The following is a 17,969-nucleotide window of genomic DNA, read 5'->3' on the forward strand; positions in this document are numbered from 1 at the left end:
CATTCCCATGTGAAACCCACCTATTTTGCCTATATTTTGCTGTGAAACGTTTACATCATTCAAATGCAAAATTTTATACCTGTGCCGGAGAAAATAGGGAAGATGGAAGAATGATGGAAGTTCAAGGATTCTCAAGAAAAGGGAAAACCATGGTGGTAATGAAGGAAATAAGTCCTTTTTTCAATCTATCACTACCCTTATTAAATTTTATGTGGCTGTCTTTCTTTAAACACTTTATTCTATTAGCCAAGCCAAAACCCAGACCTGGAACATTTCTCTGGAAGTCCAGAGAATTATGTTGGAAACAAATTTGGTTCACTGGACTTTGCTTCTGTGATTTTTAGATGAATTGGCTACCTAAGTGAAGACATGATTCATTAGCGTGGTTAAATGCAAAACCTTTTCTGTCTTCCTCCTCAGTTATATGTATGTGTAAGAAAACCCAGAACAGCTGTTTTCACACATGACACTGAACAGCCCAGGGACCTGACCACAGAGGTCATGTCTCCTGTCATGTTTATGATCCAGACTGCATAGGCTGTTTTTTTCTCTGTAAAAAAATGCTCCTGGACATATACTAGGCCAATAAATGCCCTACCAGAAATTAAAAAAACCTTGTGGACAAGAGAGCCATCACTAAGAAAATGTTAACTCTCAGTTGATTTAGTCAGTTGTCCCTATTGTTTTGGAAGCCATATGGCCTTGCACTAACTTGGAAAACTAACTAGAGAGAGATAGGGGTGCCTACAATTCACATCAATATCTTTGGTGTTAGAGCAGTATTTCAGGTTTCTACAAAACATGCAGCTATTGTACTAATTTATAGTGCACATTAATTTGACATTAACAGGCATTCGTGCTTAGCATTGCCTTGCATGACATTTGTTTGCAATGCTTTATTTTTGAGCTTCTACATTTTGCAGAACATCTGTGGCTCAGCTTTATATTTTACAGAAATGAACAACATTGGTTTCACATTGTTTTGTCATTTGCTTTGGAAAAGGAGATAGCAGTGGGGATTATATCAAGTGCTCAAAAATAAGCAAATGCTTAAATGCTTTCTTGGATTTGAACCAGAAAAATAAACCTGGGAAATGGAAATGTTGCACTGTGAATCAGTATAGAAAGTCTTATTTTACTTAATTAAAAATGGTCTTGGATTCTTTATTTTAAGATAAGATTCCTTGCATTCCGCATTTGTACTGAATCATAGTTTAATGCATGCATATATGTGGTTTGAATATGACACCTCTAGAATTTATCTGGTTCATTATTCTTGTGTTATTCAAGTACTACTTTGTATGGCCTTTATTTCACACAGTCTGCACCAAGCTGCAGTAGAAAGACAGGCATAACAGTGAAAAATAGAGGAAGGATTGTGAATTGCCCACTCATCCTATTATCTTGCCCTGGACAAGCTTTATTTACATCCTCTTGTTAACATGACACTTCATTGAATAATCAGTTTGTGTCTTCATAGTATGATTAATAGAAGTGAAGTGCAAGCCAGTTTAAGATAATTTTGGATAGCTTGATGTTGAATTACTGAATTTCAAATTGCAAGGAGGGGTTCTTTAAAATACCAGCCAAATGGGTTTGTTTTATCTAACTTACTGGGATCTACAATTCCAGGAGGCCTTTTATAAGCCTGAAAAATTTCATTAGGCAAGGATGTTTTTATATTACTGAAGCATGGCAAAGCCAGCAAGAGTTTATCCTTAACTGTTTTAGAGCTCCAATTTTGCAAGGAACAGAGTAGTCTTGTTTAACCATTACATCGAAATTTGGCTGTACATTGAGTTGCACAGTTGAAAATTGGGAAGTCGTTTTCACTGGCTTTGGTGTTCTGTTTCACTGACTTTGTCCTGTTCATTATTGTACTTTCAAGAAGGTGAATGAGGGAGTGTCTTTTAGAAGATTAGACTGAGGGCTTTTCATTCTGAAAAGCAGAATTTTCAGAATGGATAACGACACCATGCCCCTTCATGTCATATTCTTATGCCTCCTCAGCAACAGTGCTTCCATTTGCACTTGCTGAGCACAAAATCTGGCCATAAGAGAACTGTCTAGAAAAGATAGATGGCTACATATCTTTTGACATAGTATATGTCGGATTTAAACAGTAATCAGAGTCAATATTCTGATCTCAGTGCACTGAATTATATAGACATGCTAATGGTTTTATGTTAATAAACCTATGAACACCAAGGAACTACTTGGCTTAAGAGGAATAGCTGTCATGCTTAAAATTATCCATACCAAAGAAGTACTTGTTCAGTTCAGATTAGTTAGTAGCTGCTGACCAAAATAAGTGCTATATCTCTACAAGACCCACTTAAAAAAATCTGCATAGTGAATATTGCTGGGATGCTAACTAGTAACTGAACCTAGTAATTCCTGTTTGTTCCTCTAGGACATTATCTTCAGCTAAGTGGTGCACTGTCAAGTGAATCTAGCATACTGTCATGTAGGAGTTTTCCTGCAATCATCGAGGCTGTCTATTATCAGCCATATTTGTTGTTCTTATGTTGAAGGCCAAGTGTTATGTCTAAGCATTCAGTAAATAACAGTGGCCTTTGATAATCATATCAAAGATAATAAACAATTTTACATTAGTTTTCCTTGAGCATGTTCTTGCAGGGAAAATCATTGTTACAGTGAGATCTGTGAAAAAGTTCATAGGGCATATGTCAAGCTTCATAATATTCAGTTTCCATGGAGAGAGGGGGCTGGGACAAATTTTTTAGAGGCAACCTTATCCTGGGCCAGCTTTGTGAAAAAAAATTAGAACTCTAAGAAGGATTTTGAGTGCAAGGACAATATTTTATTTCACTTGTAGAGGCCATCAAAAAAGCATGCATTATAAAGTATGAGAAAAATATATACCAACAAAGTAAAACTGGGCCACCACATAACTTACAGGCAGTGCTGAGGAAGGTGGAGTCTAGCAGACAAAGTACAGAGGGTGGCCTGGTGGGTAAGGCACTGCATGGAGTTAGGGGATGGTTTTTCACTTAGGCATCTGAGTTCCTGGACCTTATTGAGTTCTGGGAGGAAAACATGGAAGATTTCCTCAAAAGGAAGGGGAGCACAAGAAGGCACCCAGTTTTTGTTTTGTTTGAAAATCCACTCTTATGAGTGAAGGAGCACTGAAAGGTGTCTTGTGATGGGTGAACCCAGAGTCTTCAAAATTCCTCCTTACTTCCTCCCTCCAGCACAAACCAAAGCAAAGCATGAGCAGCAGTGAATAGAGAGGGACTGAAAAAATGGACCACTGTGGTCCTTTCAGTAAATAAGTCTCTATTTTAGAAGGCTTTTTACCCCTTCCACTGGGAGTTTTCTGAAGTGTGTACACAAATCTCTGTTTTGCAAGAACAAAAGCTTAAATTTCCCCCAATTGTTATGTCCCAACAGCACTTTTCTGTTATGCACCTTCCAAGGCCCAACATAGGTCATCAGATACTAGAAAAACAGGTTCATTTGCCCCACCCAGCTGGGTAATTTCTCTCCTCCTTTCTTTTCAGATGTGAAATATGTGAAAATATGAATTAATTCATGTTCAGTTTTCTTGTGGATTAGGGCCTCTGGCTTCTGCAGTCATTCCTCTGCAAATGCCTTACAGGATTATCCTGGATTCAATATTCTGAACAAATAAACACCTATAAACAGGAATACACATTTCAGTTTTTAATTAAAAGACCATTTTGAATGACTGTATGTGATTTATTATAGTCAACATTCTATCTCTTGGAAGATTGTTTTTATGTTTTTTTTCTCCTTTTTTTTCTTTCTATTTGCTTTTCAAGCTATTCTGTCTTGATGGGTACATATGAGTGTCTATACAACAAAGGATGAGAGACAGAGATGCTGGATGTGAAATCCATTTGCAAACAGAATTGTCATCTTTTATGCCATCTTAAATCTGTTTCTATTAGGGGACCAGAAAAGAGGTGTAGATAATGATATACCTGTCTATGCTAGAGCTATGATGCATCCTTCTAATGCACTGTTGTTGGTTAAGATGGGCCCCAAATCACATTAACTGAGACAATTCCATCACTCTTAGATCCTTATACACCTCTCTGTTCTTGACTAGTAATCACTGGGTAGGAATCACTGATATTAGAAAAGTCTTCTTGTTTTTGACACCTTTGAAACTGCAAGCAGATGAACAGTAATTGAGTATCACTGAAAACAGACCTAAGAAAATATTGAACTGCTTGCATAAACCGGAAAATTCATGCCGGACAATATGTATTTTTTCAAGTTCACAGAGATTAAAATTGCAATAGCAAATAAAAATATGTGTTGAAATGCAAGTTTAAATGCAAGATCACAATGGTGATAAACAGTTTACGGGAGATAGATACTGGGAGAAAATCAGAGGTGATGCATGTCTTGCTGCCCTCCTCCTCAAATGGCCTGGGAAGTAGGGGAAGGAGCCAGTGCACTGGTCTCACAGTTTCTTTCCCAAAACCTTCCTGCAGTTTGAACATGAACGGGAGGAGGCAAGAGTGAAGAGTGAATTCCCTCTAACACTGTGAGGCCTGTTTGGGCCATCTTTTAGTGGTGCAAACAGTTTGAACTGTGAATAATTATTTTTATGTACTCTATTACATCCTCAGAGATAAAATCCCACTTGTATTACCATATGATACTTGAACCTAAAGTGTTAACCATTAGAAATAGAAATGTACTATATCAGAAGAAAAGATGAAGAATTTAAGCTCTGCCATATCATGTTCCTTCATATCATCAGCAGTGTTAGGCCTCAGAAGCTGTAAAGTTGCTTGGAGAGAAGCAATAGTTGAACTTTACAGGACCTCAAAAGCCATAGAATGAGGTATGTGTTAACTTCAGCAGCAGACACGGGATCCAGCAAGAAACATGAGATCACCTGTGGCTTCTCCTGGCTTCCCTGTCCCTCAATAGTAGAAGCATTCAGCTCCTTTCCATGTGGACATAGAAGCAGCAGGTACTCTGCTGGCTGCTCACCTGCTCTCCAAATGAATAAAGCCTTGCATTTTACTCTGTGGTTGCCAGCTAATAGTTTTGAGCAGCCACTTCAATCTCATATTCTGGGGCAATGCCACACAGACAATTAGATTTCATTAAATAGATACAGTGTCTGCTTTGGTCTCTGGAAAAAAAAAAATGTGGGCAGAATTTTAGTCCAGAAACCATGTACATGAAAATCTCAGGCAAGGTCATGAGCCTGGAAAAACGTGGTCTTGGTAAAGATACGTCCTTTGAATTCCTTCTTCTCATGGCAGCCCCACAGGTGCTTGCTTGCATTCTTCCTTAATTTTGTTAATTTGTTACATGTTCTTAGAGGGTCTGCCTGCATTGCTGGTGGGATAATCCCATCCTTCTCTTCGCTTGGATCTCTGGTTGCTACACTCCTTCCAGAGCCTTATGTACTTCTTGCTACTTCCCTGCTAAACTGTAAACCCACTTAATCTCTTTCCAGGGTTTGTACCTCAGCAACTTGAATTCTTTCAACAATTCCAACAGCTGCTTCTAAATTTCACCACATAGAGCTTGATCTCTCAGAATACAGGTACAGGAAAGGAAAAAAAAATGCTAAGCAGCAAATCAATAGCAATGGATCTAATATTTCATTAATGAGAGCTGCTGAGCAGTTTCCAATTTGCTTCTGCCTCCTGGCAGGGATGAGGACAAAAAAAGGACATTTTTCATTCATGCATCTTGAATGTTGAGTAATCTCAACCTCACAGCACTGCTTAGATATTCTCAGATGTTTCTGCTTCTCTGAAGTAAGTCTGAGATTTTTTTTTTTAATTATTATTATTGTTTATTACTTACTGCATGAATAGAATAAGGAAGAAATCACACAAGGGTCTAAGACACCTCTTTACTTATGGCCCTAATGTAAAGCTTATTATATTGTCTACACTGGCTCAAACAAAAGGGCTTCTCAGTCCATTACCTATCTCCATCTACAGCCAGCAGCAGGTGCTGAGGGAACATGTAAAAAGAAGGCACCTGCAACATGCACAGCAAGTCTTTCTGGGTCTTTGAGAACAATGCTGGAGATTTATTTCTACTGTTGTTTGACAGTCCTGATGAATCCTTTTCCACACACAAAGGGAAATATTGTTTTAATATCCAGTGTTTCGTCATTTTAACTCAATAATATTTTTCACATATGAAGCATCCTGTTCAAGCCAGTTTTGCAGTTAAAATAAGCATTGCCAGGAGAAACATATTCTCCTGTCTCCCCTAACAGCTGTTCCTGCTGACTTCACTCAACTTTTCCTGGTTTGTGTCTTTTAAAAAGCAATGTAAACCTCTCTCCTGTTCACATTCACAATGTTATAAGTAAGGTCTATTTCCCTCCACTGTTTTCTAAGCTGGAGTCCTCATCTGCCTAATTGCTGTGTTCAGGGCCAATTCCACAGCTTTCTATGTGGCACTTATAGCTCTGAGCTCACCAAACCTGCACACAGCACATCCAAGTCAGGGGTATGACATTTATGGGAGGCACTACTGTATTTCTAACAGCTTTCTTCACTCAGTTGTTTTACTGTGCTGAGATATTTCTTTTCGTTTTATTCAGTCATATACCTATCTTTTAAGCCTCTAATCAGATAACAAACATTCTCCATACCAACACTAGAGCACTCACTCCAACAGCCCTGTTAATTTCCTTATAGAAATCATGCTTTTTCTAATATCGTTCTCCTTTCGAAACAAAATATTATGGTAGGCTCTTTTCATTTCTACAATAATTTTGATTTTGATTTTGAAATGTTACAGAGCATCTCTGGGACAGTTACACCTTGAACAACTGCTCAGCTTTAAAACACGAGACATTTTTATTCTCTCATTAATTATCAGGCAAATGGCTAAAAGGAACCATAATCTATGCCATATAAAATGTAGGCCCAGCAATGTACCTCGTCTTTCTGTTTATACAGTCTGAATGGGAGTAGCTGAAATCTTCTACCACCATCATTATAATTATTATTCCTTTGCAGTCTCTTGTACTTTGTCCCAATCCGTCAAGTGACTGTGTTGTACCTGCATCCTCTGCTCTTCCCATCTGGGTAAGGAACTTCTGTGCTCAGAGTTAAAAGCCTTCCAATGCAGACCAATGTTTTCTTTGTATTAACCACATCCACAAACAACCATTAGGTGGTTTTTCTTCTCCAGATTTTGCCACAAGAGATCACTCAATTGTACAATTTCCCCACAGGTCGGTGAAGTGAATGCTACATGCAGCCTCTGCATGAACAAATCCTCTTTCACAGAGACTCCTTCTGGGCTCTGAGCCTCACTTCTTATCCCACCTGAACTGGAAGGCACCAGCTCTTTCCCCATCTATTCAACCAACAGCAGCTGGGGCTGCTGAATCAGTCACTGAAAACTGTTGTGTGTGTTCAGTGTGGTTCTTACTGCAGTGTCTTTCTGCAGTAATGTAGGATTCTCTAGAAGACAGAAAGGTGGTGGTGGGAGGGGATTTGGAACCCTGGTTTCAAACAAGGGCTGTTTTCCCCTGTACAATGCAACTGCTTAGGTTGGTGGAGGCACAGAAGCCAGTTCTCTCTGCGGAGACTATGGGAGCGTGCAGGTTAAATTTCTGAGGGCTGCATGCACAAGGTAGCAGCAGCCATTGTGACTGGGAGCAGAGCCTAGTTCCCGGCTCCCCAGGAGAAAGCCACATCCCTCTGTACCTACAGCAGCTGCTGCTTTTTGGCAACGGTACAAATAGTAAAAACAATCCCAGAGAGGTGCTAAAAGCAAAAAATCGATCGTTATCGCTGCCTCAGCTTGGGGAAGGGGATAAACAGAATGTAATAAGTGTTGGATTTCTACAATTGCTATTTCTCTCGGGGAAATAAACCTCTCCACTCCTAGCCAGTTAAGCGGAGGTCAGAGGCATGCCAGAGGAAGCAGCTACCATTAGCAGACATGAAGAACAGATCTGGTAAGCCTGCCTGAACTAAATAGATTGTTGAAATAATAATGGCTAAGCACTACTCTAGCTGATGCAAATGCTCAAGAATTTTGGTTTCTTAGCAGGAAAACATCACATTTCAGCCCCATAGATGAATCACATTAAGACAAAAAGGGACAACCTATCCTTGCAAAAATGCATGGCATTGGAGCTGCTGCAGCATCGCAGTTTCAGCTGTGGTACAATGCAGCCCCTCATGCTAACCCAGCTCAGGGTTTGCCCCGTTAGCAGAAATGGAACATGGTCCACCTTCAGAGCATCTGCAAGCAGGCACTGCCAAGTGCTTGAATGCAAGAAAGCCCTTGAATGAGCAAAAATAGAACAAAATTCCCAGGGAAAAGGTTTATTCCTAATCCTGTCATCTGGAGATTGGCCTGTCCTCTGCAGAAATCAAATTTGAATTATTTCAGAGTCTATTTTAACCCTGCACTATGAACATTTTCTTTGCCAGTCTTGGTGTATAATCAATTTCTCCGGTGTTGATCGGCTTCTGGCTGTAATGATATCCTACGGTAATGAAGCCCACAGGCTGGTTACCTGCTGCTAGAAACAGTGTATTGCATCCTGCTTGCTCTCTGTGTTGCTTTATGCCTGGCACTTCCTGCAGTGATGTGTTGTATCGCTGTGGCTAACAATCTGTGTTTCAGCAGCCCTGATACTGAAGCGGCACAAAACACAGCTGCAAGGTTGTCATGCATTGCTAAGGTTTGACTTTGCTCAGGAGCCAGACAAGCTGGACTGACAGTGAAGAATATCTGCTTCAGATACCAGATTTCTTTTCACTTGCCCCCCCCCCCACCTCCCCTTAATTATTTTAGAGACCATGTAGAACTTCAGACTAAACCATTTATTTAGATGAAAGTTTGCTTTCTCAGCAGAGTGTATTGAATTTGCTGTGATTCAAGTCAGCAAAATAGAAGTCTCTCTACAGCTTTCACTGTATGATGCTCATGTGTCTCTGTAACAGCATCAAGCTCTTGAATGCATCATGGTCTTGAATGCTGGTCCTATACATAGGCTAATATCACCACTGTGCCAAGAGGATCCCAGCATGAGAGGGAAGCTCACTGTAACTCTCCATAAAAGAGTCAGCTCCAAAAATTATTACTGAATTTGAATCTGTGGTACAAAGAGATCTAAATCTGAGATTGCTGGAATCCACTCTGTTGAGTTAAGGCTCAGGTTTCTTTCTCTTTCAGTTGGTCCTTATAGTCTCTTCCACAGCATTTTTCCTTTCATACCCTCGCCACCTCAATCACAGAGGAACCCTGCAGTCATCCAAAGGGACAACACAGAACGACACATGCTTGGTCACAGAAGGTCAGGTTTCTCAATAAAACTTAAAGACCACCTGGTGTGTGTGTCCATCTGTTATCTTGCAGAAAACATCTATCAGAGAACCAACCTGTAATGTCCTAGGGCCTGAAGATATAGTTTGTCTGCATGTACCTCTCTGCCCTTTTGCTGGTTGCCTGCTAGCCTACGACTTCTTCACAAAGCAACTTTGAGACAATGCATCTTGTTTATGAGCTAGAGAAGTTGAGCTGCTTGCTTTAATCCTTGTTTTAGGTAACGAAGAATGGTGCAAAAATGTGGTGTCGTTTTTTTTTTTTTTTCTTGCCACCAAGATTGCTATTCAGCCAGCTCTATATGATTGAATTAATTTTTTATCGACCAGAAACACAAGCACTGAGGTCACTTAATTATGGTGTGATACGAAGGAGCCAAAAATCAGGACGTCTGCCTTCGGTTATCCCTTAGTGATCTCAAGTGATTCATAGCAGAGAACTGGAAAAGTGAAATTCCCTCAGCATGGTGGGCTGATTTATAAGGTGGAAGAAACACCCAGTGATGCTCTGAAGCCTGGGATTACTTTGGTTTGCTGCTCCAGCCGCATCAGCATTATGTCACTGAGTTGTTTATAGTGCTCCCTTTCATGAGCAGATGTGCTGTCAGGGCTCAGTTACCTCCCAGACTTTCTTATTTCTCAGGTAATGTCTGGAAGGTGACAATGTTCCCATCACTGGTACTGCTCAGGGTGGGCCCTCATGGGGCTGGGCCCATGCACGCCAAGCATCCTTCAAACTGCCTTATTCTGCCAGGTGGCTCCAACTGAAGCCATCTGAAGTTACAGCAAGTCATCCTTTCAAAGATATTTTACTCTTTTTTTCCTTCCATTTCAGTGTCTTGGCTGGTCCTGAGTGAAATTTTCCCTGGTGGGATCAGGGGACGGGCCATGGCTTTGACATCTAGCATGAACTGGGGAATAAACCTTCTCATTTCCTTGACATTTTTGACTGTCACTGGTAAGATTTCTCTGTGTTCTCCTGAGCTGATATTCTCCTCGTGGACATAACATAAGTCTCAATTATGCAAACAGTGCTGCTGAAATTGCACCCACTGTGCCCAGGAGCCAAACTCGGAGACTTACTTGGGTGATCTATGTTGATGTTATGTTAGTTTCCTCCACACCTTTCTGAGTCTGCCTGTAGCAATTCTGTGTCTCCCACAGACCATTTTAAAAAAGTCATTTCCTTAATAAGATGAAAATATATGATATTTAGGATTTAGCCCTGCTCCTTCTAAAGTCAGTGAAAGTTCTGCTCTATATTAGATCACAGCTTTTTGGATCAGACATAGTTTTCCTCAGGGGAAAAAAAAAAAAAAAAAAAAAAAGAGAACGTTCTATAGATATCAATCTTTTTTTTTTGCAGGATTATCCTGACTTTGAGCAAATTTCTTTTAGAAAGAGGTGTCTTTGGAAGGTAAAAGTGTTTCATGTTTTAATACAAGAAAGTAGATTGCCATAGTATAATTTATAATCAAGGGAAAGGCTTAAATGCCAAGTTGGAAATTCATTGATTGGCAAATATTTTTTTCTAATTTAATTTCATAGGAAGTTTTGCAAATTTTGGTTTACGATCTTTCTCTGAAGAAAATATGGGCTGAAAGTCAAACTATATGAGAGTATTGAGATTCCAAATTTACTTTAATTCTACATAACTCAGCAACAGATGAAGAGGCAGGCAAGAAACTGTTATCAGATCCACAAAAAGTTGAGGTGATTTCATCCTGTCAGATATATTTTTAAATTGAATATTTAAATTAAGTGTGATCTATGACTAAAATGAATTTCACATTGGCATTTTCTGAGAGAGAGAGGGAGAGAGGGAGAGAAAAAGTTCTCTTTTATCAGAACTAGGGCAAAATATGCCAGGTTAAGTTCAGTGTGTCTACACTGGCACTTTAGCTTCTTCAGAAGAAATTTTTCCAGTTGTCTACACTTGTGACACTTTGGTCTCCATCACAGAGCAGTCCTGAACTGCTTTTCAACAAAACCAAATGGGAAAATGCACTGTGAATGCTCTCTATCTGCGAATGTGTGTTCAGACCTTGGGCCACACTAGAGCTAAGGAGATGTTCCTGAAATCAGATGGTGTGCATCTTGAATACTAGATGACCTGGAATTACTTTCCTGTCATGCAGCACTACTTGTTAATGCATACGTAGCCATTGCTCTGGTCTCAGTTACGGTGAATGCAGATCCACAGCAACTTTGCTGGTTTAGCAGATGTGATCTGGATTTCTGAAAGTGAAACTATATGCAATTACAAGTTCCTAGTCTGGGGTAGAAAGGCAGAATTGGAAAATCTGTCTTCAGACAAATTTATGTGCAGGTCAGTATGGCCAGCAGGTATGTGATGTGTAAGATAGCAGTTGGAACAGAAGCTTCAGCTGCAATTTTTAGCTCATGATACAACTGACAAGTGTCTCAGCATTCTGGTTTAGATTTAACAGGGAAGAACACTAAGGGCCTGTCTATACAGAAGCTTGTATGAGGTGAGCTTTCCAAGAACATGACAGTAGTGGCAGAGTCCATTCCTTCAGCCTGAGGTCCCTTCTGCCCCCTTAAACTTAAAAAAAAGCCAACAAAACCAAACCACAAAAACTCTGAGTTTTTAGCTGGCCCCATTAGGAGTTATCTTTGCGTCTCTTTTTAATGCAGAACCCACAGCTTGCAGCAGAACTGACAGCCTGGTGGGATTAACTGAGACAACTGCCACAGTGTGAAAAATGCTCTTATTGCTTCATGAAAGAATTTGCAAAAAAACCAGACATGGGTGGAATTTCAAGGCACTTTTGACCCCCAGTGCCCTGGCATGAAACAGCAACAATGGTTGCTCACTCTTTCTATCCAAAGTGACAGCAAACAAAATAAATCAATGGGTTTATGCTAAATGGGTCAATATGGGTTGCTTAGTTTTTTGTTTGTTTGTTTGTTTTTCATAAAGACTGAAAAAGCAAAAACATTTCAAGCTATAGCCAGGCACAAATGAAAAAGCCAAGAATAACAACCTGTTTTCTAACATCTCCTATGTGTTTGGGGCTGTATCCTATAGAAAGATTGCAGCAGAAAAAGTAATATTTGAAAATTAAAGAATTCTTTTTTCCTTTATAGAGCTTATTGGCTTGTCCTGGGTGTGTTTCATTTACACAGTAATGAGCCTAGCATCCTTGGCGTTTGTTATTGTGTTTATACCAGAGACGAAAGGATGCTCGTTGGAGCAAATATCCATGGAACTGGCTAAAGAGTAAGTACAAAGCATGACTGCATCCCCACAGTGCCAGAGAGACAAAGCCTCTCAGTGATGTGTTCTAACAAAAAGGGAATACAAGTTGATATTTTTTTGGAAAAGTCATGTTTTTTCAAGGCTTGAGCTTGCACATCTCTAATCTCTCTGGCAAAATAAATGCTTTGTTGTTGTGGGAGGACTGACCCAGAAGGGATGGTGGTTTCCAGCAACACTAATGACTGCCTGACTCCCCAGCACATTTGCTGAGTGGCCTTTTGAGGAGGAGGGAGCCCTGCTTTCCCATTTGGGCTGTATGCCTTGGCTTGCAGTCAGGAAAAGGGAAGGACAATGACCCTGTCTCCAGTACTTCAAGCCTCCATGTGAGTTTGGAGAGCTTTGTTAGATGGGGGCTTTTTGCATGTGTTTACTGAGCCTAGTGGCCCTGTAGACTCAATTTTTATTATCAGTGTGCTCTTAATCTCCCCATCCTTTTCAGTTCACAGACTCCCATAATGTGTCAAAAGAGGATGTGTACCTACTTTTTTACCAGCCCCAAACCGAAAGACAGCATAGTTCCCACGCTCTTCTGGCTGTGGCTCAGGGCATGGGCCTTGCAAAGCCTGTGGGGGTGGTGGTGGTGATTGGGGGCAGTCCTCCCATGCAACGTGTCCTACTGACACTCAATAGCAATTTTAATTTATTTATTTATCTTTTTTTTTTTTTTTTATTATTTTGTTCTCCAGTAAATACACAAAGACCCCCTTGTGCTGGATGAGCCAGCGCAGGGAGAAGCTGGTGCCAGTGGAACTACCCAACAGGGAGAAAGAACAGTTCTACTAGAGCTGAGGCAACCAAGGCAGCCTTTGCCAAAAGACTGACTCCGAGAAAAAAAAAATACTGACACTACAATGGGACATATGGTATCTTTGTTATACACAAGATAATCTCTCTCTTATTTCTTAGTAGAGCTTCTTTCAATGGTAGTTTATGGCCAGCATTAAAGATTGTTGTAGTTTGTAACTCACTGGAACACCAGGCTCCATCTGTTTCAAACCAGAATCCCTCACCTCCCCTAGGTTACTCTGACACACAGGAGGTGCATGGAAGCCAGAATGCTGTGCACAGTCCTTGTTATCTATACTCAGCAAGTGCTCAGAGCTGCAAGGAGCTACCGGGTGCCAAGGAGAAGGAAGAGTCTGTCTCACAGGAAGAGATTGCCAAAGACATATGTCACTCCAACTCTTTGTTATTTCACACCAAATGTATCCTAAATTACTGAACCAGCCTTATAAAGGGTTAGCTATATGGCTCCCATGAAATAACTTAAGTCTGTTTTTTCCTACAAGGTTAACGAACTGTTGTAGAATTATGAGTAGATTAATACTTATTAGCAGATAAAGAATTAGCAGATCAAGAACTTGCAAACACTTTAAAAGCATACTAACTGTCTCAGCAGCCACATAGTGGCATTTCTCTCAGCATTTAATAGAGGAAGTAAGAGTGACACGGTCAGCTGGAGTACTGATACTACTTTGGACTACCCACATGATCCCATTTTATTTACTGTCTCATAGCATTAAAACCACCTGACCACATTCTACACTAAAGGAACTTAATGATCGAAGTGAAGTTCTACTTCTGGACAGATTGAATCAGTTCTGATCAGATTCTGAGACTATCACACATTTACACACTAATTTTGTAATTCTAGAGGAGAACACCTATTCATACAGTTAGCGTGTGTTCAAAACCTGAAAAGAAACTATTGACGCCAAGGTCATGATTTACCAAAGTCACTAGAAATTTAGCTACCTCAGGACTTTAGCTATCTACTGGCCAAATCTATGCCACAACTTTCTTACACTGCAAGATTTTAGGGAACTAGTGTCAAAATGTTGTTGGACTTTTTGTACAAAGGTCAGGAAAATGGTCATCACAACACAGGATTTTTAACTGTGAAGATCCAATGTCAGCTAAAACAACCAAAAATCTTGCTGAAGCTTTTCCACCAAACTTCTAGGTGATTGGTGAGCTAGCTGGCTTATGGTTGCCTTATTTTTTCTGTTCTGATCCAAGAGCCATCAGTGCTATGATAGACAGACCTCATGAGTGTTATAAGATCTATCTGCTTTCAGAAATGCATATAACAGTGCACATAAGGCTCAGCAAGATATAGATTAGGGCACACACATCAAACATTATGTAAAATCTTCCAATAAAGGTACATTAAGTACTATTGACATAGTCCTTAAGAAGCAAGAAGAGACCAAGCACACACAGGCTACACAAACAGTGGGGCCGTGCACCTAAGCTTGAGGTGATTCAGGGTGAAATCTCCTCCAGGAGTAAGCTCAAGGACTTCAGATTCTCATTGCTGCAAGGATTAGCCAAGTTGGTAATAATGTACAGGATTCCCATCCCAAGTTCCAATCCCACTCTGGACCAGATGTACTTCCAACTTTCCCATAGAAGTGGAAAAATTTTGCTTCCATTACTTTGAATTTTCCAATAAAAAATGAAGACCTGCCTAGAATTTTGTTTGAACACTACAGTCCCAATAAATAACAAGCTGTTAGAAGAGGCATCTTTGCCACTGCATGGAAGAGACCCTGCAGCTAAGAGTCTCCTTGCATTTTCCTGGCTGCACCAGGAACAGTTTATTCAACACTGCAGCAGTGACAAAGGTAAGTGCATTCCTGTAACTTCTTCAAATAGTCACGAAAAGGATGCAAAATGTTTGAAAGCTCAGTCACAGAATAACAATGCAAGGATAGCTGGGTTGGAGCCACAGTGAAGAATAGTTTTGACAAATATTAGTGCCTTATTACTGGAGAAAAACAACAACAAAACATTCTATCATTGAAATTGAAAGATATTAAAATATTGGTTAAACTGTTGGTGGCATGTAATGTCTAATGAGTGTATGCGAAGCCTACTAAGCACTAGGAAAAAAGCAGAAGATCTGGGAGATGTTCTCAAGCACCTGTAAAGAGCTACTACAGTCCTGCTAATACTGTAACACTTTTTTTTTTTTTTTTTTTTTTACATCAACACTGCATTTTTTTTAATAAAACCTACTAGTTACACCATCTGTTCTAAACACTTGGCAAAAAAAACCTGACTGGATCCACCATCTTTTGAATTCTGCGTGTTGGCACCTCCCATGTTGATCAGCACTGATGTCTACTGAAATCTCTCCACCTGCTGGTGGCTGCATTTCATTCATGTGCATTGTACTAAACCGGCCTTGCAAGACATCTTCAGCTGATTCTGGTAGTCTTTCAAATATGCTACTGGTTTATCACATTCATTCCTATACTAACAAACATCTGAGATTAAATCAAGGAATAAAACATAGTTTTAGTGGCAGCACATTGTAGGAAATTCCTGCATCTGTGATTTGATGGTGATTGTCAGTGCTTCCAATAGCATTACTTGCTCTGGTTGGTACTGCTTCTGGATAGCTGAACATACTTCTGCACATGTGATCCAAGCCCACACTGGCTTATAATTTCTATTACATCACACTGAGTGCAATGGGCATCTGTAAAATCCTGCTGAGCATCACAGCTTCCAAAATAAATCTCTGCTGTAACAAATTCTGTAAGCGTTATCAAAAAAATAAATTTAACTTGGAATATACCATGGGAATTGTCTCCCCAGAGACAGAGATTTTGGCTTCATGGTGAGCTTCTGTGAGCTTTCCACACACAACATTTAGTGCAGAAATCAATAAGTAAAAAATCTAGTATTTTTGAAGAAGGCATAGTTCCAACACTGTTGAATTGCAGACTCTAACAGTTTCAGGTACCTCTAAAGGTAATATTCTGAGGCCAAGGGTTTTTTTACTCCTTACAGCTTTAGTCTTAATTGTAGTCCTATAGACGTAGACTTACATAGCCTTGTAAACGTAGCCATAATTATGCCTCTCTTTTATAAAAAAGCCTGCACATCTGACGACACAGAACTAAGAGTTACAACTTCCAAATAACTATTAAAATACAGGTGTAGAAGAAATGCTATCATGGCCTGAAACTGGTTGAGCACCTGGTGGGAAGGCAGGGTCAACCCAGGGGAGCTCAGGTGAATGCAATGCACCTCAGTGATTGGAAGGGGTGGAGCCAGGATCTACCCCTTCCCAGACTTCATTTAAGGGTTGGCAGTGGAGGTGAGAGCATCATCTGCTGGAGATCTCTACCTACCTGAGGTCTTTTGAAAGTAGGGAGCTCTTTCCCTTCATTTTTGCATTTGTTGTATTTGGGCTTGTTCTCATTTGCTGTAGCTAAAGACTTTGTCACCCTGCTGTTATTGTGATACTTTCTATCCCGTTATAGCATTACAACAGGGCAAAAAGAGGCATCTTATGCATCACGTCTCTCTGAAGGGCTACCTAAAAAGTTTCTGAAAATCTAGAATTATTCACTGACTTGATTAACAGAGTGGATTACAGAACAAATGTGCTTATTAAATTTGCAGGCAGTGTTAAAGTGAGAGGGACTGTGTTAGAACTCAAAGCTTAGCAAAGTTCTAAGAAGGCTATGGGAAAAAAAAAACCCACAAAACTGTAATTGCAGAAGAGTAAGTGCAAATTTCTCTGATTATGCTGTCTAACTACAAGTCAGCGAATGACAAAATGGGGATCAGAACGTGCAGTTAAAGATCTAGTGGCCATGACAACTCAAAAGCCAGCAATGAGTCAGTTCTCATTCTGCTGTAAAAACGAGTCCTTAGTAGGTTGTATAAATAGAACTGGCTGTTCTCTCGAAGGAATGAAATAGACTTCTTATGGCACCGCTAGTGATACAGCTGAGCACTGTGCAGAAATCTGTGTGTGATCCAACTGGAGAATCTAGGAGAAAACAGGTAGAACTATGGAAACCAAGGCTATTGAGGAAAAGCTGATTGCCTGACAGATTTAATCTAAATGTGAGGAGAGGCACTGTGCCTGTGTATACAGAAATAAACAGCATCAGTAACTCGTGGCTGGGACCTGCAATTTTCCAGTAGTGACTGGGAACGCAGTGATATCCCTGAAGATAAGTGTACACCACCAACTTCATCATCTGTGATTACTGACTATGTTTGTCACAAACAGACTGAGTCTCCCTTGGAGATAGAAACATATATTTCAATAAATCTTTTATTTACTATCATTCTCTTTCTCAGTGCTGCCTTGTCTGCAGGTTTGGTAGGGTGCTTTTTGGCTCATTTACTGATTGTTTTTAGGGTCTCAAACAAAACTAAATTAGCATGAATCTAAGAAACACGTTATAAGAAACTATTCTTACTTTAGAATAGATCCCTCAGTTGAAAGATACCTACAAAAATCATATCCTTCAGCTGCTTGACCACTTCAGGACTAACCAAAAGCCAAAATTACCAAGGGCGTTATCCAAATGCATGTTGAACACTGA

The 17,969-nt window shown here is 40.0% G+C and overlaps 1 protein-coding gene across 1 annotated transcript in view; it reads left to right on the forward strand.

Moving 5' to 3' along the window:
* The window catches only part of SLC2A12 (solute carrier family 2 member 12), a 32,148-nt gene extending 14,461 nt beyond the window's left edge, over positions 1–17,687 (forward strand). Inside the window, exons 3-5 of the mRNA XM_031610711.2 lie at positions 10,165–10,287; positions 12,441–12,573; positions 13,299–17,687. Coding sequence (XP_031466571.1) covers positions 10,165–10,287; positions 12,441–12,573; positions 13,299–13,395 — 353 coding nt within the window. The 3' untranslated portion in view covers positions 13,396–17,687. The remainder of the gene's footprint in view (positions 1–10,164; positions 10,288–12,440; positions 12,574–13,298) is intronic.
* Positions 17,688–17,969: the final 282 nt, after the last annotated feature.

Source organism: Phasianus colchicus, chromosome 2, assembly GCF_987193195.1.
Source record: "Phasianus colchicus chromosome 2, bPhaCol1.hap1.1, whole genome shotgun sequence".
Lineage (NCBI taxonomy): Eukaryota > Metazoa > Chordata > Aves > Galliformes > Phasianidae > Phasianus > Phasianus colchicus.